Source organism: Ambystoma mexicanum, chromosome 11, assembly GCF_040938575.1.
Source record: "Ambystoma mexicanum isolate Mex_15411 chromosome 11, UKY_AmexF1_1, whole genome shotgun sequence".
NCBI classification, from domain to species: domain Eukaryota; kingdom Metazoa; phylum Chordata; class Amphibia; order Caudata; family Ambystomatidae; genus Ambystoma; species Ambystoma mexicanum.
In genome coordinates this window covers 1,065,174,355-1,065,186,572 of record NC_090934.1, presented here as the reverse complement: position 1 = coordinate 1,065,186,572, position 12,218 = coordinate 1,065,174,355, and the positions used below count along the sequence as shown (strand labels likewise).

General features: G+C 45.4%; 1 protein-coding gene across 4 annotated transcripts in view; it reads left to right on the top strand.

The window, feature by feature from the left end:
* Positions 1-12,218, top strand: part of FANCI (FA complementation group I) — a 1,757,660-nt gene that overhangs the window by 320,634 nt on the left and 1,424,808 nt on the right. For all 4 annotated transcript variants that reach the window (XM_069624307.1, XM_069624308.1, XM_069624309.1 and 1 more), the window contains 2 exons: positions 3,904-4,040; positions 6,482-6,662. In XM_069624307.1, the coding sequence (XP_069480408.1) occupies positions 3,904-4,040; positions 6,482-6,662 (318 nt within the window). The remainder of the gene's footprint in view (positions 1-3,903; positions 4,041-6,481; positions 6,663-12,218) is intronic.

The following is a 12,218-nucleotide window of genomic DNA, read 5'->3' as shown; positions in this document are numbered from 1 at the left end:
GACCCAACCATTGATTTAATATTAAATAAATAAACCCGTGGTATCTTTAACATTGTACCAAAAAGTGGTGCGTTTAAAATCAATGGGAGGATCCCATAGGAAACATTCTGGTGGAATATTTTGCGTCTTAACCACTGCCACCAGCCAGAAACTCGACAAGGGGACTGGACAGTGCCCCTTGAAAACAGACTCCGGGGCAATCGAATTAACCCCTTCCAGTACTTCCACAATATGATGGTTTGTACTGGTTCTGTTCACAATGTTGGACTAGTAAAGTCAATGGTGACTTTACATGCCCTGGGAGACAGTAGTCAGTCCCATGGTATGGAGTGTATGTTTGGGGGTCACTATGACCCCTGTGTTACTGCACTGAGGGTGCTGTGTAACACATACACCAAAAAACAGATGATACACTATGGAGTAAAAGACCCCGTAGCCCATAAGCACACAAAAAGTCAAAGACATACCTCAAATCATTCCTAAGAGTGGAAGGAAAAGAGTCTCACTCTTAGCAGGAGAAAACAAAAAAACCCAAAAATCCAGCAAAGTTGCTGGGGGACTCACTAGGTTTGGGAAATTAGCCTTATAAGAGAATTCTCCTTAACAACACATTTGTACAGTTGTGGCACTTTTGGCAATTACATAAGCAGATTACATATTTTACGCAGAGCATGGCAGTCCAACTCTCCAGTTGGTAGGACTTTGTTTCTTCTGCCTAATAATAATTTTTCATCCTTTTCAGTGAGAAAGGTCATACCTAAAATTCTATAACTTTATAAATGTGTACATATTATCATAAGGCATGTTAATCTTGAATTTCAAAGTGGCACTATATACACTTTCCTCAGAATATCCAATTATCTGCCATTTCTGTCCCTTATTTTGCAGTAAAGGCTACCACGTCTTAAATTAAAGCCACCAAAATTGCATCTAGATTTTGAAACTTTTGCATTTCTGCGTTGTCCAATTACGGAGATAAGTCTCAAAGTTTTATTAATAAACTAGTCTTTAGAGCCAAAATGGGCGGCCTTTGTCTTCCACTGGGACCATTTTCTTTACTTCAGGCTACCACCAAATGTCATTTCAGCCCAGGGCTGCCCTGGTGTTTCCCCAGCTTGAGTGACTGGTGGTTGTCAATTCCAAAAGTCGCACCTAGGTGTCCCAGATCTATTGTCTCAAGTGGAAGCCCAGACAGAGGTCTGATGAGCGTGTGATGTTTCTTTCTCTTGGGCCATTGAAGGTTTTCAAGGGCGGCAATTAACATGTATGCGTCCCAGATCTCTCTGAGCACCCAAATGTCCCTTGGGCCATGGGAGAAACCGGTTTGGGCTGATTTCTTAGTACAGCCAAAAACATGCATTTCTTTATTTTATTTTCTTTTGAATCAGCAGCATGCCTGTTGAAATAAAACCTCCCATATGTTTCCCAGCAAAAAAAACCTTTACATTGCTAGGCCAAGACAGGGCCTTCTTTCAACATTACACTTTTAAAACTGGCATTTTTCCTTATTTGCAAAAGCGTATTTTAACACATGGTGAAGTCTGCTGGGCTGACCATTTCAAAAGGTTTTCTCTTCCTTCTGACTGGCCAACATTGTTTTGCAGCCCTAGTCAGTTTCACTTATACAGCAATCTGTTTAAGACACAGGTCCAATGAAATTGACATATGCCCTTAGAGCTAGGGTTCTGAATACGGATGGGCATGGGAGGGCCTCACTGATAAAAGCAGAGTAATGTAGAACAGATGAAAAGATCTTCAGAGCGGCATCATTTTAAATGTAAAATATTTCCCCTTTTCAGTGGGAAACTTTGGGCTAGCAGCAAAGCAGCACTGCTTTCCACTTCTCTTCTTTTGTACACACAGGAACACACCCTGGCAGTCTTTCTCGGTGTGCTCCCTGCTCCAACCTGCCCAATGGGTGCTTGGCAAGACAGGGCAGCCATAATTTGTAGCTGCAAAACACAGTTTTTATGCACGGCAGTGGTGCTCAAAGGAGCCAGCACAGCCATTTTGCTGTTCATACCTGAAGTGCAGCTTGGTTATGTATGGGAATTATGATGAGTGGGTCAAAGTATCCCACAATGAAATCTGCGGGCTGAACCAGAGGCTGAGAAAGAGAACCGACTCAGGGACCCAAATGAGAGATCGGTTGGCAGTCCCGAGACTGCAGAAGCAACCGCCTCTTCCACAGAACACCACCTCAATGCATAAGGTATGCGGCTGTTCCTCAGAGCAGGGAGGAGGGCGCAACGTCCTGACAAAACACCACAAAGGGGTAAAAGCCACAAAACCCCTCAGCGGGGTGAGAAATCTGAAAGCCCATTGGCAGGGTAAAGACAACCCCATGAAAGGGGTGAGAGTCACCAAGTCCCACAACTGGGTGGAAAACCTTTGGGCCTGTGGTAGGGTGAAAGCCAGATGAGTGGGTAAGTGACACTTGAACCCAAGCTTGAAGGAACGAGTCCACAATACCGAGGCAAGGACTTACTATCACAGTGTTGACTGTGACCCACGAGCATCTGAAAGTCGTGTAAGACATTATTGGGTACTCTTTTGAACTAGCCAGCCAGGTGCAAGTCCTGGAAAGCCCCAGTTAGACAATTGGGTAGAGGTCAGAAAGCAGCCACCACTTCACCCGTTGAAGACCTGTTTGGTTCAGCTTTATGTTATTCGTATTACTGCTAAGGTTAGCACTTGGGTTAGATTAGGCTTTGGGATAGAGAAATGTGTGCTGTTTGTAGGAGTTAGGGATGGATGAGAACCAGTTATTATTCTTTCTTTTTAGACAGGCCAAGATCCCCTTTGGACCTAGGATGTCATAGCCCCTTTTCTTTAGTTTAATAACATCACAGTTAAACCATGACCACTTGTCCCACTCTTACCACAACCTTTCAGAATAAAAACCCACCCTAGGATATGTCCAAGCCACTGTACCATCCAGTATAGCCAAGTAAGGCCTTTAAACAGCAGAAATAGTGGCTATCTCCAGTAAAAACCCATTATGTATGGCAGTAGATCTTTGTTACCCCAGAAGCAGTACAGGTAACCAAGAGAGATGCAGGGACCTGGCAGGGTGTTAAGTCAACTACAAAAAGGGGTTGGGAAAAGGCCAGCCCACCAATCAGAGGGGGCTGGAGTCAAAAGGGTCAAATGACCAACCACACTGGTTGGTACGTAGGACTGTAATTCAGCTTAGACTACCCTCAAAAGAAATGAGAGAGAGAGCGAGCTCGTGGAACTAGCCTGACCAAAACTACTGCAAACCAATATTGAGGCTGCCATTGTGCACTCACAAAGACCACATATGGTCAGAATGGTCATTTTAAGGACACCTCTTGCTTTGCCTGAACAAAGAAAACCCTAGAAAACGAAAAGGCATAGAGCTGTACATAATGCCCTGGTGTCCCAGTGGCTACCAATGCTGTAAAATGTCTTGCACTCCTAGTGAAGCCCAAACTAAAGTTAAGCTACTGTCACCAACCCACTCCCTAAAACCAATGTAGGGTGATATGAGGAGAAGTCCCTCTGGCCAACAAAAGAAGTCGGTGATCCAACAAAATAAGGCAAAACAGCAAAAGGTTGAAGGGTTCTAAAAAGCAGCACTAGAATCCCCAAAAATAGGAATTCTAATTTAACACAGTCTGGCACCCTCCAAATGAGAAGTCTGTGTTTTGGTAATCTGCAGAGTATCCTGTGAATTCTGAGCATTAACCATTAAGTAATAAGAACTTTATTTTCTACAAACTGAACTATGTAGGCCCTCTTGTTCCCTGAATATTTGCTAACCGGTCTACCATCAAAATGGACTTTTGGGCTAAAATCAAGTAACTGCAAGTATTGTGGATCAGGTGCATGTATACTTTATAGCTACCTTCTTTTTACTCAATTCTCTTTGAAATACAGGTTTTTGAGTTTCTGAAGACATCAATTGTTAAAAGTTTCAAAGATCTCCAGTTCCAGACGGGCTCGAAGTTCCTTCAAGATCTAGTTCCCCAACCAAGCTGTGTCTCAGCAATGATTTTGGAAACAGTCAAAAACAGGTAATGGGTTGGAATAAAGTCTTTCTTGAAACTGTCTGGTAGAATTTCATTGAGTCCTTGATTGGAAACATGCGCAATGCAGTCAAACATTTTTATAAATGTTTTTTTTTATTTTTTAAAACGATTACAACCAAACATGCAGTGCATATATCAACAGTCCAATTGCACATTGCTTAATTCTGATCACTGCTTCCCTTATCCCACCCCCCATCCCGAGCCTATTACGTCCCTCATTTCGTTTCTGCATCTTGTGGTAGGGTCTCTCCTTTCATGAGTTCTGCCGGGTCTTGTATTGCCCCAAACAACTCCGCTATTAATAATTTCCAGGCCATCGGGGTCTGTCTTCCTCCCCCCTGCGCTATTCGCTTCTTGCCATACCGTGGTTTCTGCTTCTGCCCATTTCTGCAAGTCTTTCCACCACATCTCTATTCGCGGTCTGTGGCATGCCTTCCATCCAATAGCAATTCTCCTCTTTGCAAGCACATATGCCAGATCTTTCAGTTTACTCACATACTTGAGTTTCTGCGATCTAGGGAACCCCCCACAGCAAGCAAGCAGGCCCACACTGTATCCAACACAATCTTAACCCCCTTCTCTGCTAGTTTTTGTGCCACTTCGCTCCAGAAGCGCACAATAACCGGGCATGACCAAAACATATGCACCATACCCGCCTTCTCTTCATCACATTTAGGGCATGCTTGCCGTCCTGCATTTTTTAACCTGGATATCCTCTGGGGTGTCACATACGCCTTATGCGTTAAATACAGTTGTAGCTGTTTTAATCTCGCATTCCTCGACACCTTCTTATGGTACCCCTGAACTCGTTCCCACATCCCGTCGTCCATCGGGGCTCCCACTTCCGCTTCCCAGTCTTGTCTCAATTGTATTACCTCTTTCCTAACCTTAGACATCATCATTTTGTATATATTCTAGATATCTCATGTCCCCCCTCCGTTATATCATATATTATGTCTATAGTAGCCTCTGCTTCTTCCTCTAGTACAACTTCGGGCCATATTTTCTTGATTCTCTGCGCCATTCTATATGTAATGTACTGGCCCGTGTGCAACCCAGTTTCCTCACCCAGCACCTCAAAATCTATGATAGAGCCCTCTCGCCAGATATCACGCATTGTTGCTAACCCAACCGGTTTCCAGTGGTTCCTGATTATCATCCTTAGCTACTTATCTCCCCCCGTTAGTGCAACTAGTGGTATCTGCGGGGAACATGGGGATGGGCTCTCCATCATCTGGCATGCCCTGCGCCACATCTTCCATCCAAGTATCAGCATTTTAGGGCGCCCTTCCATTTCTGTCTTGGGCAACCACATCATCTCTCAAGTAAAATGGGGCACAATCTTGTCCAAGCAACCTGAATTCGGAGGTGACATTTTTATGAAGTTTTTTCTTTTACCATGGATCTATTCTTTATCTGGCATTTCAGTATGTTAAAACAACCTCAACATTTTAATCAAGCACACAATCTGTGAAACCAGGGGTCACATTTTAACTTGCAGAATTACTGATGTATTGAAATATCTTGCATGCTAGCATCACTGCTTTTGTTTTATCTGCAGCATCCTTGGTGGCTTCCATGACCCTAATTTTATCCCCAGTACAGGTTATCACATTTGCTATTTAAGCCTTTCTGCTTTTCCAAACATGTCACCCATCCTCCAAACACTAAATTAGTCCCTTTCCCCTTCGCATCACCCAATATTTTCTATTTATTGTCTAACCAGTTTTTAAGCTACCACAAGATATAGTTCTTAAAGAATAATCCACATGAAGTAACTGATATTTATTGGAATGTTTGTCTCATTCCCTCTAAACTGACACCAATTCTTTTGCTGGCGCACTCTACTGTGCAGCTGCTTTCTTTTTGCATCTTCATCATGCTGCATTTTGATCACTTTCCTCACTGTAGCCTCCAGCTATGCAGGCAATCCCCATGACCAGTATATCAGATTCTTAACTGAAAACCCTGTTAGGTCTCAGCTAAACGCCTTTAATATCTTCTCCTTCCTACAACATTACAAATTTAATTCCTGTTCAATTAACAGGTTCTGCTTAAGCTGCCATGATGTCTTGAACCACAAGAATTATTCATGTATAACTCTTTACCAATAATTTACCATTTAGTGTCTTGCAATATGTGTTCCCCTCAGCTTTGAGCGCTAAAAGTAACAGTTTGAGGTGTCTTGCTTTTATTTCTGGACCATGCTTGCATGTGTGATATTTATTTCAGATATTTATATCACTACTCTGCATCAGTGGTATCTAGGTCACGTGAGTAGATGTCCGCTCAAAGAGCAGCACTAAATTGGCTCTATCAAAGCATCATCTCAAGTGCAGGTGGTTGTTGAAGGCAAAAATCTGGAATTTTTGTTGATCTTTTCATTGTTATCATTCTAACCACTTGATTTTGTATCCCGACTTCAGCGTTTTTGGCTGGGATCATGTCACTCAGGGATTGGTGGAACTTGGATTTATTTTAATGGATTCATTTGCCCCAAAGGCAATTTTTGGTGGAAAAGTGGCAGAAATAAACGACAGTGTTTGTAGAACACCAACCCAGCAGTCCTGCAGACTTGGAGCCCAAATTCTACTTGAAACATTCAAGGTAAGCTTGCAATACACATTTTTTTTTCTTTTTATAGAACATAACCAAGTTATGGTTTTCCCAAAGGTAGCTTACACTGCAAACATTTAGTGCTGTTCGTTGTTGTAGGTGAGTATGTTCTTGTTACAGTAATTCAATTGTGTAACGCATCAGTGTCATTTGTTTTAATAGTACTGCCACATCTTTCCCCCATATATTGTCTTGCAGGCTTTGCCTTCAATGTCCTGGCCTGATCATATGTGGCCCTACTGCATCTATTGTGACACACACTCAGTCTGTGTCCTGTGCTCATTCCTCCTCCAACGACAGTTCGAATGGATTGTGTCCTCCAACGTATTCGTCATCTTAGATGTATTCCATCCAGCTTTAGCTGCTTCTGAAAAAAATTTCGGCCGAGGGCGCCGTGCATCGATGTCGTCGAGTCGATGGTCCCTCGAAGGCCTCCGTCGAGGGTGATGTCATCGGGTGTATAAGTAGCATGCGCAGTGCCCGTTGGCCTCAGTTCTGTTTTTCCGCGGTACATGTTGCTTCAGAGACTCGGCGCGCCTCGTGTTCTGTGAAACGCAGTAAATACTGAAGAATATTCGATATGTCCTCGTCATCGACTCCGACTACAACCCCGCGATCGGGTTTCAAAAAGTGTAAATCTTGCGGTTCGAAAATGTCCATCAGGGACCCGCATCGAGAATGTCTGTGGTTTCTCGGAGAAGGCCATGACATGGAGGCCTGTACGAAGTGTCCGGCAATGACGGGGTAGGCCTTGCGAGAGAGGAAGGGAAAACTGCAGGTAGGTCTTAAATCCGACCGGAAAGCCTCTAGCGTCGAGTCGAGGTCCCGTGAGAAGTCTCCTCGACGCGAAAAGGCATCGGTTTAGGTCCCGAAGCAATTCCCATCGCTCTTCTTCTTCGACGAAAAAATCCAAGAAAAGACGCCACAGGTCCCCTTCCACCTCGTCCTCGGACGAATTCCCAAAAAGGATGAAATGCCCCACAAAACATTTTTCCTCCGAAGAGTGGGAAGCATTCAGGGTGAAAATGATGGAGGGGTTCGAAAAAGCAAAGCCTCGGTCTGCGCCGCCTTCGGAAGCCGGCCGGGAGCGTTATCGCTCCGCTACTCTGCACCCTCGAGCCCTGGTGATCTAAGGAGGAAGGATCGGGAACCTTCCAGGTCACAGAGCGAAAAAGACCGCTCGAGTCGACCGTTCGAGGTCACCGACGCCGTCTGAAACCCGACGCACCTCAAAGGGCAAATCTTCCAAGAGCGCCTCGGAGCCGGCTCCGTCGACGACCACTATTTTGTCGACGCCTTTGTCGACGTCCACCCCGAAGCCCTCGGCGCCAAAGGTTCCAAAGGCTCCAGTTCAGCCAACTCAGCCAGAAAAAGAAAAAGAGAAGACTGCAAAGGCTGTAATACCTTTAGGTTCCACTAATACACCTCTCCCAGAAAAGATTTTTAAACCTCTTCCAAGGAAGGAATTTTTCAAATCCTTGACTTCAATGTTTGAAGAACAGGAGACATCTGATGAGGAGAATGTTCCGTTTGGACTGGAATATGGTACCCCAAATGTCCCAGAATGCCTGATTTCTGAGGAAAGCAGGATGAGTGACCTGGTGGAATCCTTACACAATGCAAGTGGCATTGATACATCGCCTGAAACAGATTTTGGCAGACCAAAAACAGGGGAGCATGCCAGTCCCTCATTCCGTCAGTTAATGACAAAAGTGGTCGATTATTTAGGATGGGCTAGACCACCAACCCAATTCATCCAGGATGATCTGACCAATATATTGTATCATGGTCCCACCGAAGAGCCAATTCGACCCTTCCATGTAGCCTTGCAAAATAGGGTGGCCCAAAATTGGGAGACTCCGGATTCTATTCCTCCAGTGAATAAATCCCCTACTTCAAACTACCGCCCTTCCAGTAGCGACCGCGGCTATCTGTCTAAACACCACACTCCCGAGAGTCTGGTGGTCCAGGCAGCCACAGCATCAAATAAAATGGCGTACCCTTCTATCCCTCCGGATAGGGACGACAAGCGTGTGGATGGTTGGGCATGCAAGGTATTTTCAGCTGGAAGTATGGCATTAAAATCAGCCAACTCCACATGTGCCTTGGCAAAATTTTCATACACTCTGTGGGAGTGCATTTCAATGGCGGCAGAGCACATACCAGAAGGGGATGAAAGGGAAGGATTCCTAGCCATTGTTAAAGATGGAAAGGATGCCATGCAGGAATCCATTCAATCTGGTTTGGACACTGTGGATAGTGTGAGCAGGTCCATGGGCACTAGCACGGTAATACGCATATTTGATTGGTTACGGAAGTCGGGCTTCGAAGCAGACATGCAGAACCGTCTTCTGAACATGCCTTTTGACGAGTCTCACCTTATTGGCAACAAGGCTGACGAGAGCCTTGAGAGGTTGCAGACCTCAAAAGCAGCTGCCACGTTTTTAGGGGCTGCTATTAGGCAACCTCAGCCTTTTCGTGCGCCAGGACAATCTTGGAGGGGACGATCCTATTGTTACTACTCCTCATATGGAAAGGCGAGAGGAATGGCCAGTCAAAGGGGCCAGAGAAAGGCCACTTGCGGTGGACGAGGAAAACGTGCAAAGCCAGCTCCAGCTGCAGCCTCTTTGCCATCAGCGGCCAAAGCAACCGCCACAAAACCACTTTGAGGACTTGCATCACAAGACACCGGTGGGAGGCAGGCTCTCACAGCATCTGCAAGAATGGCAAGCCATTATTTCAGATGTTTGGGCTCTAGAAATACTAGCCCAAGGTTACTGCCTTCCTTTTCTAATGCAACCTCAAAGAAACCCACCAGGGAGACACCTTTTTGAAGTTTTCAGACCCGCTCCTGCAGCAGGAAGTTCTAACCCTGCTGGAGAAAGGTGCTATAGAGCCAGTACCTGTAGCGGAGAGGAACAAGGGATGGTACTCCCCCTTACTTTCTGATCCCCAAAAAGGACTGAGACCCATCTTGGACTTAAGAGGCTTGAACAAGCTCCTCAGGAAGGACAAGTTCAAGATGGTTACTCTTTCTCAGATCCTTCAGGCCCTGCAACTTCAGGATTGGTTGGTGTCATTGCACCTCTAGGATGCTTATTTTCATGTGCCAATTCATCTCAAGCACAGAAAATACCTGAGGTTCATAGTTGGTGACTCACACCATCAGTTTCCAGTCCTTCCATTCGGATTGACCCTCGCCCCGAGGGTCTTCACCAAGTTGATGGTAGTAGTGGCGGGAGAGGGGGGAATTCACGTCTACCCCTACCTGGACGATTGGTTGATCAGAGCACGTTCTGCCGAACAAGCACTGGATCATCTGAAAGTTACCTGCCACTTCCTCCACAGACTGGGCTTCTCCCTCAATTTCAAGAAGTCACAAATGACACCTTCCCAACTGCTCCAGTACATAGGGGCTGTATTAGACACATCCTTGGGAAAGAGCTCGCCTCCCAAGTCGAGGGCTCAAGACATTCTTCAGATGGTTTCCAAATTCCAAAATGCTCAAAGTCTCCAGGCCTATGACTTTATAAGTTTGCTGCGCCTCATGCATCCTGCAGCTTCCTAGTGCCAGAGGCACGCTTGAGGATGAGATCCCTTCAATGGGCTCTAAAGACTCAATGGTCACAGTTCTCAGATCAAATGACTGATTTTCTTCAGATTCCGAACAAGGTTCGGCAGGATCTTCTGTGGTGGACTTGCACAGAGAATATCCTTAAAGGAGAACAGTTTTGGCAACCATGGCTGGAGATTACAGTAGTGACGGACGCCTCATGCCAACGAGCTGACAATCAGCGGTCGCTGGTCTCCATCGGAGTCCAAACTACACATCAAACTGTTAGAGCTGAGAGCAATCAGACTAGCGCTGAAGGCTTTTCTACCATCTGTCAGAGGAAAAAATGTCCTGATAATGATGGACAGCACAGTGGCCATGAATTATCTAAACAAAAGAGGTGGTGTAGGGTCATTACCTCTGTGCAGAGAGGCAATGCAGCTCTGGTATTGGGCAATTCAAGAAGGAATCTCCTTAACGGCAGTTCACCTAGCCGGGGAGGAGAATATGATGGCGGATGCTCTGAACAGGCAGGGCACGGTGTCCCACGAGTGGGAACTGGCTCAGGAAGTCATTCAAGAGATCTTCCCCCTTTGGGGAACTCCTCAAGTAGACTTGTTTGCCACCGGAATAAACCGGAAGTGCGAAAAGTATTGCTCAAGGGAATTTCCCCAGAGAGGAGCCCTAGGGGACGTGTTTGTGGTGGAGTGGAACTTCCCACTATTAGACACGTTCCCTCCGATTCCCGTCATTCCTCAGGCCATCAGAAGACTGAGAGGGTTCGGAAACGGCATGATCCCAATTGCCCCGGATTGGGCCAGGAGAACGTGGTACCCAGACCTTCTAGACATGTCCACCTGTCCCCTGTTACGTCTTCCTCAGAGAGAGAACCTTTTCTCAAAATGGAGGGCCAGGTTCTCCATCCAGAGGTCAAGATTCTCAACCTTCATGCTTGGTATCTGAAAGGCTGAGATACAAGGATTGGGACCTTCCAGATGACGTCATGGAGGTGTTGCTTTCTGCAAGAAGGCCAGCAACAAAATCTCTATACCGTTGCCATTGGAAAAAGTTTTGCAACTGGTGCAGAGAAAAGAATGTTGATCCTTTTCTATGTTCTATTCCGGAAGTACTGTCCTTCCTCTTGTCCCTAGCACATAGGGGTCTGAATGTTGGGACCGTTAAAGGTTATCTTGCAGCGCTTTCCATTTTCAAGCGCTTGTCGGAAGAATGCTCCTACTTCAAAATTCCTTTAATAGTACAATTCTTAAAAGGACTCACAAATGTGTTTCCTCCTTACCCTTTCCAAGTACCAATTTGGGATCTTAATCTGGTTCTAAAATTCTTAATGTGTGCCCCTTTTGAACCCTTGCACACATGTCCATTAAGATTACTAACATGGAAAACTGCTTTCCTAGTTGCTTTAACCTCTGCAAGAAGAGTGAGCGAATTGCAGGCACTGTCTTCTGGGCCACCCTCTACTGTGTTTCATAGGGACAGAGTGGTATTAAAGGTTAAACCCTAATTTTTACCTAAAGTTGTGTCTGATTTTCATTTAAATCAGAAAGTTGTTCTACACGCATTCTACCCTCCACCTCATCCTAGTAAGGAAGAGGAAAGATTGCACAGGTTGGATCCGAGAAGAGCTCTAAGCTTTTACATTTCTAGGCTTTCCAAGCTTAGAGTGGATAATCAACTTTTCATTGGCTACGCTGGAAGGAAATTGGGTCAATCGGTGTCAAAACAAACCATATCACGTTGGATTGTGCTTTGCATTTCAGAATGCTACAGATTGGCAGAGAAAGACCCGCCAGAAGGCTTAAGGGCCCATTCCACCAGAGGCATCGCCTCTTCGACAGCCCTTCAAAGAGGTGTTCCCATAAAATCCATTTGTGAAGCAGCAACTTGGTCATCGCTGCATACTTTTTTCAGAATTCTATAGTCTGGATGCTTCCCAGTCTAAGGAGCTGAATTTTCGTAAAGCAGTTTTATGTTCC